This window comes from Fusarium tjaetaba (genome assembly GCF_013396195.1).
Source record: "Fusarium tjaetaba strain NRRL 66243 chromosome Unknown NRRL66243_c0000234, whole genome shotgun sequence".
Lineage (NCBI taxonomy): Eukaryota > Fungi > Ascomycota > Sordariomycetes > Hypocreales > Nectriaceae > Fusarium > Fusarium tjaetaba.
In genome coordinates this window covers 41992-53499 of record NW_023501430.1, presented here as the reverse complement: position 1 = coordinate 53499, position 11508 = coordinate 41992, and the positions used below count along the sequence as shown (strand labels likewise).

General features: G+C 48.9%; 4 protein-coding genes across 4 annotated transcripts; 1 reads left to right on the top strand and 3 right to left on the bottom strand.

Moving 5' to 3' along the window:
• Positions 1–99: 99 nt before the first annotated feature.
• On the bottom strand, positions 100–2666 carry FTJAE_10148 (uncharacterized protein; the record flags this gene model as incomplete). Its single annotated transcript, XM_037342960.1, has 7 exons — positions 100–541; positions 609–1300; positions 1359–1657; positions 1714–2160; positions 2244–2365; positions 2422–2445; positions 2569–2666. The coding sequence occupies 7 exons, from the start codon at positions 2664–2666 to the stop codon at positions 100–102; spliced, it is 2124 nt and encodes a 707-aa protein (XP_037202801.1).
• Positions 2667–2991: 325 nt separating this feature from the next.
• On the top strand, positions 2992–6191 carry FTJAE_10147 (permease of the major facilitator superfamily; the record flags this gene model as incomplete). Its single annotated transcript, XM_037342959.1, has 5 exons — positions 2992–3213; positions 3328–4561; positions 5045–5455; positions 5501–5724; positions 5775–6191. 5 exons carry the CDS (start codon positions 2992–2994, stop codon positions 6189–6191), a joined length of 2508 nt encoding a protein of 835 aa, XP_037202800.1.
• A 287-nt stretch (positions 6192–6478) lies between these two features.
• Positions 6479–8290, bottom strand: FTJAE_10146 (alcohol dehydrogenase; the record flags this gene model as incomplete). The annotated part of the gene is made up of 1 exon (XM_037342958.1): positions 6479–8290. One exon carries the CDS (start codon positions 8288–8290, stop codon positions 6479–6481), a length of 1812 nt encoding a protein of 603 aa, XP_037202799.1.
• Positions 8291–9324: 1034 nt separating this feature from the next.
• FTJAE_10145 (uncharacterized protein) lies at positions 9325–10325 on the bottom strand (the record flags this gene model as incomplete). Its single annotated transcript, XM_037342957.1, has 2 exons — positions 9325–9976; positions 10243–10325. The coding sequence occupies 2 exons, from the start codon at positions 10323–10325 to the stop codon at positions 9325–9327; spliced, it is 735 nt and encodes a 244-aa protein (XP_037202798.1).
• Between the last annotated feature and the right edge of the window lie 1183 nt (positions 10326–11508).

Sequence of the window (11508 nt, the reverse complement as noted above, 5' to 3'; positions counted from 1 at the left end):
TTATGGGCGGTAGTAATCTCCATAGACTTAATGTGAGCACTTCCAGACCAAAGAGAATTCGTACAAGACAGAATCCTGTTTTCTCCTGCGCCTTCACTATTATAACTGTGCCAAGAACTCTGAGAAGTCCTCTTGCGAGACATCCATCCAATGCATGTTCCCCGAAATCCAGTCCCGAACCTGCGCAACATGATCATTCAGCTGAGGTACCGGAATGCCCGATCCCACAGAGAAGGTATCGAAGTAGTTACTACTGAACGAAGCCGCCCCTTGCATGCCATTCGTTTGAGTGTCGAACCCATCCTCGACCATTTTATCAAGTCCCCCTTGGCTTTGCCTTTTCGCTTCAACGTATGAGATGGCCAGATTATACAGAACCTGACAAAGGTCGTGTAGCTCCTGGATAGCCTCGAAAATATCGCATAGTGGCTTGAGTGATTCGCAGAACTCTCCCAGTATACGAATGTCTCCTGGGTTGGAGGTTTCGATGACATTACAGAACACCACGATCAGCGGTACAAACGGTGTGTAAATAATTGTCCTGCATACAAAGCACCGGTTAGCAGTCTTTCAATACAAGACGAGAATAGGGGGCCAGGCAACAGTACCATAGCAGATATAGAGCCTTTGTCTCTGAGCTAGGGTCAGTCATCCTCATGCACTCTCCATGTGCTTCAAAAGCCATTCTAGCTGATTCCAGACACGCAGGGCTAACAGCTCCATGTCCACCCTCATGTGACGTAATAGCCCTGCGTATAAATGTCAGGGTCGTCCAATACCATACCTCATCAGCCTTAAGAACCGTCTTGATCATTCTATTAGGCGCCGATCCAAAGCTTCCTGTGTTGCGTTTCATCAGATGTGCCTGTCCAAGCGGCATCAACGAGTCATCCATGATCCGTTTGAGGGCCGCCACCAAGGTCATTGCACGCTCTCCACGCTCCTGTGGTGACTTCCGCAGGGCCGATGGACTATATAGATCTTGGTACGCCCTACCAACAAGTCTAGAATGGCGAATCCATTGGGTCAAAAGATCCCTCCATCCGCCTGGCACATCTGCCTTGTCAAATCTTTCCGGCAGCGTAATCTCGTCATCGTGTATGACAGCCGGCCGACCGAGTCGCAAGGAGAGTCCTTTATCAAGGAGGTAAGTCAGCCAGAAGAGAGATGTTTTCCGATCAGTGGTGCTGTCGCTGTTTGGGACGAGTTGGTGCCAGCCAAGAGTCTGGCAAATCCCTCCCGCACCAGATACGAGCTGCCAGGCAAGCATTGGCTGCGACACCTCTATGGCATAGATGGCCTAGTTGGATAGCCTTAGCATCACTCTCCAAGTTGTGTAGTAGCATGTGCAGACTTACTACTAAGAGGAAAGCCTCTACGTTCTCTAGGCTAGGTGGCGCGACAACGCTGAACTTGTTCATGGCCGACTCGAGATTATCTCGACATAGTTGAGACAATTTACGATACTCCTCACGAGCTAAAGGAACCTGTGTCGCTTGGGCCTTTTCCTGGAACAAGTAACGGAGCGTCGCGTTTGCGATCAAGAATGTCGGAAGTGAGAAATTGTCGACTGCGAAGTATACCTCTCGGCAACAGTCGATGAGTCTGTCTTTGGAGATGAAGAGAGTGACTACGGTCAGCGTAGCCAATTTTGTTTCTGCTGACATGTCAGACTTGGACGCCATGAGAAACTGGCTTGAGGATAAAGTGTACCTTTCAATTCTCGGAGAATTGGGAGAACCGACTGCAGAGGCGGCATTGCCAGGTCTCGTAATCCATCATTCTGAGTCTCTCTTCGACTCGGCGGCACCCGATCCGCCATGTAGCGGTAGCTATTGATCTCAATCATCTGTTTCAGCGACGACAAAGCAGCTTTCACGCGCGCGTTTGTATCCGCGGCAGGCGATTGTCCAAGCACAGTTTGGAAAAAGTCGCTTGCGTATACTGTAGCAGCCTTCATGGAGCTGCTGCCCTCCAAGGCCATCTCTGACTCAACATGGCTCGGTCCATTGATGATGCTGTCTCCAAAGTCTTGAGAGACATTGATTGAGTCTGTGGGTAACGACGCGGGAGGTCTTGGAACACTTCTGCTGCTGGGTTCTTCATCGAAAGCCCTACGCAAGAGCTGTTCGATACCTTCGAGACGGTTCTCTATCCGATCTATCTTTTGTTCGCTGGTGTTTAATAAAGTTAATCAACCTACGCTATGTTCTGGTTGGCAGGCGTTTGGTAGAGAGACTTACTACTGTGAGGAGATGAGGACTCTTTGTTTAGATTGCCGTATCCCTTGCGTGGATCCGACCAAGCTACAGGCTTTTTGGACTGTGCGGCAATTGGAACACGGGAATAACCTATCGCATCGAATCTTATTATCGCTTCAATTTTAGTCACTGTACAAACGTAGATAAGGCCACAGCCTACCTTTCGAAGACGACATCGGTCGCACTACGCCAACATGAAAGCCAGTATTAGACGGTACATCTCGACATTGACTATACAGCATGGGTATGAGGTCTTACCACTCGACCAACTGACTCTGGGGAATGTTCCTCGGCCATTTCCACTCACTGGGTGATGATGCGTAAACTTTTGATGCTTGACTGCGATGGAGTCGGTGTAGAATACAATGTGAAACCCAATACGAGCGGAGTGTCCGGGGGAATCATCGTGGCCGATCAATGCAATGCGCAATCGGCTTAATGTTGAGAAAATGAGGCGGGGAGAAGAGGCGGCCCGCGCAACCCGCACCTCGCGACCCGCGGGCCCGTTCAGTGATAAACAAGTTTGGACTGATTGTCAATCTCGGCGTTAAGATAAAATAAATCTGCATTTGCGGGGTAACTAGCCTTGGAGATCTCTGCTTGACTCGTGTATCACAATGATACGCGTTTGCATATGTAAGAGAATAGATAGAGATAGAGCCTTTCATTTAAACTCGTAACATTTTGTTGAACCTTCACCAAATAGACAAACAGCAACCCAGTAATCAGAATGGCATCGACATCTCGCATTTCCGTGTTTGAGACAGCTCCAGCTACTCAGTCTACAGGTGATGTGGACAAGAAAAACCCTGACTCGCCGACAGTCTTTGCCCCCGACGACTCGACCTCTTCGGTCAGGCGCGGTAGTATCGAGCAGCCGTATAGAACGTACAAGATCCGTTGGTTCGGGCTTGTGGTGTTGACACTACTGAACATCATGGTTAGCTGGTCGGTATGTCGTTCTTGTTACCATTACAGCAGAACAACCTGCACATGAGCGATTTTGTTCTCCCTAACACAATTGGCCTTGGTCAAACAGAACACGGCATACTGACGATACCTCCAGTGGCTCACCTTTTCACCCGTCACTTCATCAACTGCCAAGTTCTACAAAGTAGACGAAACAATGGTGAACTGGCTAAGCACCATCTTCGTCTTTGCAAACTTCGCCATGACCCTCGTCACCATCAAGCTCCTCGACTGGGGCCTTCGTCCGACCCTCATCAGCGGCAGTGCGCTTCTGCTAATCGGCAACTGGATCCGTTATGCTGGGTCTTACTCCTCCGACGGTAATAAAGTTGCAGTCGTCGCTGTCGCTCAAGCGCTGCTGGGCATGTCGCAGTCTCTTGTGCTGAGTGCCCCGACGCGCTTTTCTGAAACGTGGTTTACGAGTAAAGGGCGTGTGACGGCGACTGCTGTTATGAGTCTTGCAAATCCGACTGGAGCTGCGGTTGGATCCATCGTCGTTCCGTTGTGGACGAATGAGCCTAGTGATATTTCTTCTGTGGTTCTATACGTTGCCATCATTGTATGTCTCAACCTTCCGCTCTTCCTTCCGAGACCATCGTCCAGAAGCTCATCATCACAGTCATCTGCCGTGGCCATTGCTGGCTTCTTTGTTCCAGGCGCGCCAGCAACTCCCCCCTCCGCGATTGACGATACAAATCGGCCCAAGGTCTTACCCTCATTACGCATACTGATTCGATCGTTGGAATGTTACCTGATTATAATTCCCTTCTGGGTTTACACTGGTCTCTTCGTCGCCACAACGTCCCTGATCAACCAGATCGTCACGCCCTACGGCTTCTCGGATACCGAGGCCGGTATTGGAGGCGGTCTCCTCATCGTTTTAGGTCTCATCTTCTCTGCCATCACAGCTCCCATAATCGACCGAACCAAGAAATTTATCCTCGTAACGAAATGCGGAGTAGTAGTCGGCGGACTCTGCTATCTGGCTCTGGTATGGGTTCCAAGCACAAAAGAGATCGGTGCACTATACGCTATTCTGTGCTGCATCGGCATCTCGTCACTTTCTATCGTTCCTGTGGTCTTGGAGGTTCTGACAGAGTTCTCGTATCCCGCGGGCGCCGAGATCACTAGCACTACTGCCTGGGCTGGCGGTCAGTTACTTGGAGGTTGTTTCATCATTCTCGGTAACGGTATGAAGGCTGCTGAGAGTGCTGACCCGCCTCGCAACATGAAGGACTTTACTGTCTTTCAGGCTGTGTTGGCCATGGCCATGATACCTTTGCCTCTTATGTTGGGGATGTTCGGGCGCAGCGATCAGGTAGCTCTGAAACGTACGAATGTGCACCAGAATATGTAAACAGTCTCAGTAAGACGAGGGCCATCAATTGATACCGTACTATGTGGAAGTCATCCTTCTTGTTAAGCTGTGATGTTGTCAGACGTGACTCTGACATTTCGGATGCCAGGGCGTGGCCAACTTATATACTACAGACCCCTGCACAACCAATCTTCTAGCCTCAAGTTTAGCTTCAAACCCACGACGCCCACCTTTTACTTCGGCGTCCCGCGGGAAAGCGTCAAAGCTTCAAATCTAACTTTAAACGCGTGTCTTCATGCGCAACGTAAGCAAAGTTATCAGCCCCTTGCGCGGTTACATAGCCCTTGGCTTCAATGTTAGATATATTTCTCATTATTGCTCCTTTTTTCCGTTTGACTCTCTTGATCGTCGTCAACACATGTTTTCATTATGATAGTCCGCAACCAGCAACTGTTTCTTCTGGCATGGTCCGTGTCAATATTACTCTCGGACCAAGTCAGCAGCGTCGCCGCGCACGATCTCGACTATGTCAATGGCGAGACCGGTGTGAGCATCAACAGCTTGTCCAGAGCTCGAGGCTTCAACGCACCACGATCAGATGAAGAATCGCGGCGTCAATATTGTTTTGGGACAAGACAGAACCAGATTTATGTTACCGACTTCTTGCAAAGTAACTTGGACATCTTGACAGGCCATTCGACATGCTGGCTCAACAGAGGCATCGCCGGTCTAAGAACAGAACTGGAAAGAAACCTCACATCCACTCGTGGATCGGATATGCAGGTCCCGAAGTGCCCTATCAATATCACAAGCTCAGGCAACACCTACCTAATCGACTTTCCCGAGAACAGCTATCACGTCAATACACTTTCGGAATCTATGCTGATAATACTCACGAGTATACACGGTAAGTTTTTAGCTTCTACAGTCTGGGCATTGCTGAGACATCTAGTGGCCGCTATGACACTCGCTTTCTTTATAGTATACCCTATAATCCTGATCTTTTCGACACTGATAGCTCTTGGGGAACTCATCGAGCGACCCTTGTTTAAAGCTCGGATAGAGAGTTGGCAAAAGATACTTTTCTGCGTCTTCTTCCTCCCTCTACTGGCCATTGGCCTGCTATGCGGACTAACCGGTATGGGGTCTTCAGACCATTTTCGAACTGAACATGGGGTAAGTGGTATTTCGTCTCGCCACAACAGTACTGATGATAAATCCTCCAGATTATTGGGTTAGTCACAGCAGTTCTGGCGACATTGGCAGTAGGAGTCTACCTCATCGAGAACAACCTCAGACCAAAGATCTCAATAAGCCGGAGATGGCGCCGGGTCCACATGATGGTCAACTACACCGACATCTTCATTTGCCAGGCTGTTCTCATGCTTTCGGGCTTTGCCCTACCCGACGGAATCGACGACTTCCAAGTTATGAGTCTTTGCGGCACAAGACATATATCCACTTCGCTATCTTTCTCAGTGGGCATGATGGTAGCGTTCGTGTGGAACAGTGCGATGGCGGCCATGACGCTTCAGTGGTGGCTTGTTCGCAGGGCTAGTGGGGATAAGCCTCCGGGCAAGATGTGGCTATTGGTATCACGCGTTTTTAGGCGAAATACGAACACCTGCGAGGATGATGAGTAGAGAGGGGAAGGCTCTGCTTAACTCGGTTGCAGGGAATCATGATGGGAACGATGTGATGGATGTGCTACGTATTATCTGGCTGTAAAACAGGGCTTGCCGGACAGTGTTAGCTTCACCTCGGTTGATACTGGCAGTCGACTTGGGAACTTATAGACTACTAGAGCATATACAGCGAGATATTAAAGTCTATGATCTATAGAAGAATATTATATCGTGTCACATTCCTAAAATACTGCAACATTACCTCGAAGTAATCCGCGGTGTCAAAGTATAGACTCGTGCAGTACCTACGCCATAGTGATACCCACAAACGCCCCAGACCCTTCATACACCTTCTTCCTGTTACCTCCATCCATATCAAACTGGTACACCGAGCCTCCCAAGTCTGTGGCAAAGATTCGACGTTTCTTTGAGTCAAGCTTGATGCCGATAGCCTCATGTAATCCTCGGGCGACAACCTCATAATCAGTGTCTGGCTTGCTTGCACCATCGTGAGTCACCTTGGTGATTCCATTGAGCTGGGCGCGGTTAATAGTGTTGCCATCTGGTAACTCACCCCGGTCCGTCCAGTACAGGACCTTCTCATCCTCATCGATCTCCAGGTCAATAGGTTCAGGTAAGCCCTGGAATAACACCTCGATATCTGTCCTGCTCGCTGCATCCTCGCCTGGTTGGAAGGCGATGTTGGCTTGAAGGATGCGACCCTTTCCTCCCTTGGACGGACCCTTCTGCGTCCAGTAGAACTTGCCAGTATCAGCTGAGACGGTGATACCAACACACCATCGTGTAGGGTCCAGCATATGTTCATCGACCTGCCAATCACCAGCCTGGACCAAGACTTCGAGCTCAGAGCCATCGAAGTTGCATCTCATGATCCGCATTCCCTCGCGATCAGCAAAGTACAGTTTCGAGTTGGTGTTATCGACAGTCAACTGCTTTGGGGTATGAACCAGGCCTTGAGAGACAATCTCCTCAAGATCTGTACCATTGAGATTGCAGCTGAGAACGGCACCGTCGTTGGCCGAAGGGTTGCCCATGCAGGTCCAGAAGAGCTTTCCGGTGGACTTCGAAATGTCGATACCATCGGGCATGCGCTGACCTGAGACAAGTGTCTTCATGGGCTTCCCATCGCTGGAACCCAGCAACACGCGGCCAGCTGAAGCACATTCTTTTGCGTTCCCCCTTGACAGCCCGATGTCTAAGAAGTAGAGCGAGCTTTCGTGGTTTGACTCGACAGGTTTGCTTGGAGGGAGCAACCCTCCCTTGTCAGACTTGGCTCCCAACCTGCCTTCGTCGATGTACTTCTGAAGAAACTTGACAGGCATATCAGGCAGGCCACGCTCAGCAATATAGTGCTGCTCAATGAAGGACACGGTATCAAGACCAACGGCGTCCATCATAGCAACGGGTCCCTTCTCCTTAGCATACCACATTTCCTTCCAGAGCTTCTCGATCTCCTCTGGAGTAGACACTTCCTCGGCGAGAATGTTCAAAACTTCTCGCTTGATGGCAGCCCAGAGGCGGTTGTAGATGAAACCGGTGGACTCTTTCTGTGCGATGTAGGGGTGAAACTTGATCTCCTCGAGTTTCTGATACAGGAATGGGAAGATGCTCTCGTCGGTCTCGCCGTCGGTCATGAGCTCGACGACACGGTAGTCTGGTGGCATGTAATAGTGCATGTTCAAAACGCGTCGTTTTGTCTCCACCTTCAGACCCGCGATCATCTCTCTTGACTTGTAAGATGACGAGTTACTGCAGAGGATGGTGTCATGGGATGTGAGTTTCTCCAAGTCTGCAAAGGTTGAGATCTTGAGAGGGAGTTTCTCGGGGACAGCTTCGATAACGAGCCATGCGTTGGCAACAGCCTCGGCAAGATCTTCAACCGTTGTGACAGTTCCTCGGGTCTCTGAGTCTGAGTACAGAGACATGCTCGTATTGCAGTATTCCAATGCAGCAGCCCTTTGTTCAGGGCTTGGGTCACGAATGACAACGTCAAATCCGCTTGCAGCCCATCCGCAAGCGATGCGACGGCCAAGGACACCTCCACCAAGTACGGCGACTATGCGACCGTCGGTTGAAGGGAGAGTGAAAGCACCCATGGTGGTATCGTTGAGCAATATCTGTTAAATATGGAATGGGGTAGAGATTGTATGAAAAGATCAATGTTTGTGAATGTGATAAGAAGTAGGTACCAACGGTATGGGACTCAACCAAAAGGCAGTTGTAAGTGGTTTTGTATACAATCCATCTCCCACGCAGTCCAACACTTGAGGCGATTTCCGGTCCCACGATCCGGATTGTCGGTATGTGACACCTCCGATCGGGACCGGATGGGACGGCATGACGAAGAAGATACAGGACGCAATGATGAGGCTCAAATTGCCTCAAGTTCGAGCCCCGAAAGGCGACACCGACTACAGCGTGGAGCTGCCGAGGTCGTTAATTGCTTGTACACGCAATAGTCAAGATGGCAATTTTATGTGCGGCTCCGTCATGTCATGACGCAACGATGGCATTAATTCCGCGTTTCTTCCGCTAGCAAGATCTGACCGCTGAAACTGATCCACAGCATCCTTGTCTTGAGCCTCAAGGTTCCACTCCTCGGCACATCTAAATATGGGGCTTCCCTGGCTTTAGAATCTTCGAAGAACAGCACATTCCCACCATCAGAAAGCTTAGCATGCAGTGTCTGACTTCTCTTACCACTTCCATCGTGCGGCCTTAACCTTATCGAGGGCCTCGCTTACTGACCGAACTTGGTCAAGAGGACTGATTGTCATTTGTAGTACGTACCTATCTCTTTACAAGCACATGACGTCATTAACATGAGCAAGTAAACTACCCTGAACATCCCTTGAACAAGACTTTGGATTACTGGATATTGTATTGTAATGACACTATAAGAAAGAAACAGGTCCCTATTGGCTCTTTGTTTATTTATTTTTTCATTCCTGAAGTAGCTACCGGTTCTTCTAAAGTCAAAACAGCAAGCATGCATTACGTTAAACAGGAGAAATTGCTCAAAAGGAGGTTTGTTATAGCACTGAAGTCCACACCAGTATCTGGGAAAACGTTAATTAGCTTTCTATATAAAGCGTTCATTCTTGCTGAATATGCCATTTCTACTATTACTTTAGTTAATATCTAATTGTCCCAGGCTCTTTCGCAACCTCTCGATAATCGTCGGTATCCCAGCCGCCGCCGTAGGCTTCCAAGTCTCATCAAACTCCACCTCTTCCGTGCACGTTTCAAGCGCCCTTGCAAGCTCATGCATCTCGACAATATCGCGACTATCCAAAAGACCTTCCCGACGATTCAAACGCCAAAGTAGATCAAGAGCTTGCACTTTCGTTTCATCATCTTCTGTAGTCGATGCGACGAAAGCAAGACCGGAGATTAGATCGCCATCGAGCGAAAATGTCGGTTGCTTGAGAGCTATGATAGGCGCTGCTGCTTCTTTGGCTGCCGCCAGAAATGGCTCAAATGTCTCTGGTCTTGCTGCCGCTTCATCCGAGGAGTATGAATCGATCGACATTTGCCAGTATTTCTGTCGCAGGCGGAGGTTACGGTATTGTTGTTCGCCTTCAATTGTATTGTCTTCTTTTCTGAGCTCATAAAGAGAATCGAGACGAGCGGTCCATTGATCAAGAGCGTCTTGGAGCTTTTTAGTCGCTTCTACCACAAGAATGGCTGTGTCTGGATCATCGGTTCCCTCGTAGTGCCAAGGCTTTTCGTCAAAGGCTACGTCTAACTGCCGCAATGCAGAGGAGGCCTCATCGAGGTTGCTAAACGGCTTCGGTGATTGTAAGTCCTGAGTTTTGCTAGATTTCGCCGGGGCGCTTTTGGTTTAGGCATGGCGTAGCCGTTGCATTTAATCCTGTCCTCGCAGCAGCGATTACATATCGGTTTCGCTTCGTCACATTTAAGGTGTCGGATCCTATTTAAATAAGTAATCGAACATGATAAAGTCATGACGCCACTTACTTGCTGCAGACAGGCACCTCGAGTTAGCCACTGGCCTTAGATGGTAAGGGAGAATGGGCAAACATACCATGTGATGCAGCCATTACGACTTTTGGGGGCAGATGCACGCTTATGCTTGATCTTGGCAGTCACGATTCCTTGGATGGCCATTGTTGCGCGTAGAAAGCCGTTGGCGATAAACACGAGGGAACCTATAGGAAGAATGATGCTTCTGGGTGAGGTGAGTTTTTCTAACCGAAGGATAAATGTTCTGCCTCACTTGCGATCGGGCATCGCGAGGGCGACTTTTACGTGAAAGCCAATCATAATCACGGTAAGACGCAGTCTTAGCCTATTTCGAACGCAGAGATCATACTAAGGACCTAGCACGGTTATAGCGCTGTTAGTTAGTTTCACCAGTGTCATCGGTGCAATCTACGACTATTTGCAGAGGAGGGAAAATGAAACTTCGAGTTTTATAATTAACCCAAGTTTTAGATATGCTATAAGGAGCTACCATGTCCTGGATGACCTGTATTACCGCAAATCTTGAATTGTCTTCCAAAGAAGCAGATATGCCTCTATTAGTTTATTGAAATGAATGTAATTATACGCCCTCAGTCCCTGCCAAAGCAATGGCCCCCAAGCAAGTCACAGCGCCTAATATTTCAGAATGATATACAAGGCATGGATGAGGCCAGGAACAAAGACTATACAGGTCAGTATGTAATGGTTTAGTAGATTTAAACAACATACATAGACATGTCAGAAACAGATTCATCCAGAAGTCACCGTCACATCCCTTCTCCATGAATACGCCGACGGGAGGAAGGATGATCGCGCAGATAATCTTGCAAATGTCGCTAACGTAGTTAGAGGCTGCATTTATACTGGATAGATACAGGATGGGGCGAGGGGACGATGGCTTACCTCCCAGTGAAAGGCATCTTGGCGGCTGTAGTAAGGAACGGATAGCTTAAAAGAATTGGTGTGAAGGATCAATTGCCAAGCCGATGTGGAAAGGAATGACTTGGGAGACTCCAGATCCCTTGGAGGATTCAAGCGTCCTTTTTATAACCGCTTGGCGTATTCTTGACAGCAAGGTCCGAGCAAGACAAAATTCCTTGCGGGACGTAATCGCCTTGTCGTAAAGCCGGTCTCCCGCCAGTGCATGCTAGCAAGGACGCCATTGAGCGACGATCATGAAACAGTGAATAATTTCAGCCCAATCATTCTACAAGATCTCATACCCGTTGATATCTGAATCCATTACAGCAAGCAGACCTGAAGCTTTGATGCACAAGGCGAGGCATATGATTGGCTCTTCCGTGTTAAAGTGAAATGGCTTTCCCCG